The sequence below is a fragment of the Aphanomyces invadans genome, assembly GCF_000520115.1.
Source record: "Aphanomyces invadans strain NJM9701 unplaced genomic scaffold supercont1.242, whole genome shotgun sequence".
NCBI classification, from domain to species: Eukaryota; Oomycota; class Saprolegniomycetes; order Saprolegniales; family Verrucalvaceae; genus Aphanomyces; species Aphanomyces invadans.
Window position 1 is genome coordinate 60 of NW_008580387.1, and position 604 is coordinate 663.

The 604-nt window shown below is 43.5% G+C and overlaps 1 protein-coding gene across 1 annotated transcript; it reads left to right on the forward strand.

Annotated features, from left to right (window-relative positions):
* Window positions 1-308: 308 nt before the first annotated feature.
* On the forward strand, window positions 309-507 carry H310_15236 (hypothetical protein; the record flags this gene model as incomplete). The annotated part of the gene is made up of 2 exons (XM_008883223.1): window positions 309-407; window positions 460-507. 2 exons carry the CDS (start codon window positions 309-311, stop codon window positions 505-507), a joined length of 147 nt encoding a protein of 48 aa, XP_008881445.1.
* Between the last annotated feature and the right edge of the window lie 97 nt (window positions 508-604).

The window sequence follows — 604 nt, forward strand, 5'->3', positions numbered from 1 at the left end:
ACCCATGATGTTCAATTACTTGTGAAAATGAATGAAATAGTTATGTTGGAAAGATGGAAGAAGAAAAAATATCACGAACTGGAGAATCCCTTCTATTTCTATACTTGACTTTCACCATCCTTCAAAATACCTGTGCAAAATTTACCAAAAATCACTGAATTCGATCTATTTCCTTCATTTATTGGCCTATTTCGATGAAATAACAACCAAAATGACCGCCTTAATTGGGTGGATCGTTTCCCACCAGTTTCAAGGCCCTGACGGACTTATGGCGGCAGACGTGATTTTTCCAACCTGTAGTTGTCGAAATGGCCAAGGCTCGGGGTCATCATGTTGTCTACTCTGCCCCCGGGTTTTCTGAGCTGCAGCCAATCGAGATGGTGTGGGCAAACGTCAAGGGATCGGTGGTACGTACCTATACCTCAACAATGACATTTCAAGATGTACGAGATCGCCTAGACAAAACCTGTCATGAGTTGGACACATAAGTCATCCACAACACCATAACTTCGGCGACAGAGAAGCTATTCAGACTTGATCGCGCTCTACGGGATGCTGAATCAGAGGGTTCAAACCAAAGTCGCCATGAAAATGAGTGGGACAC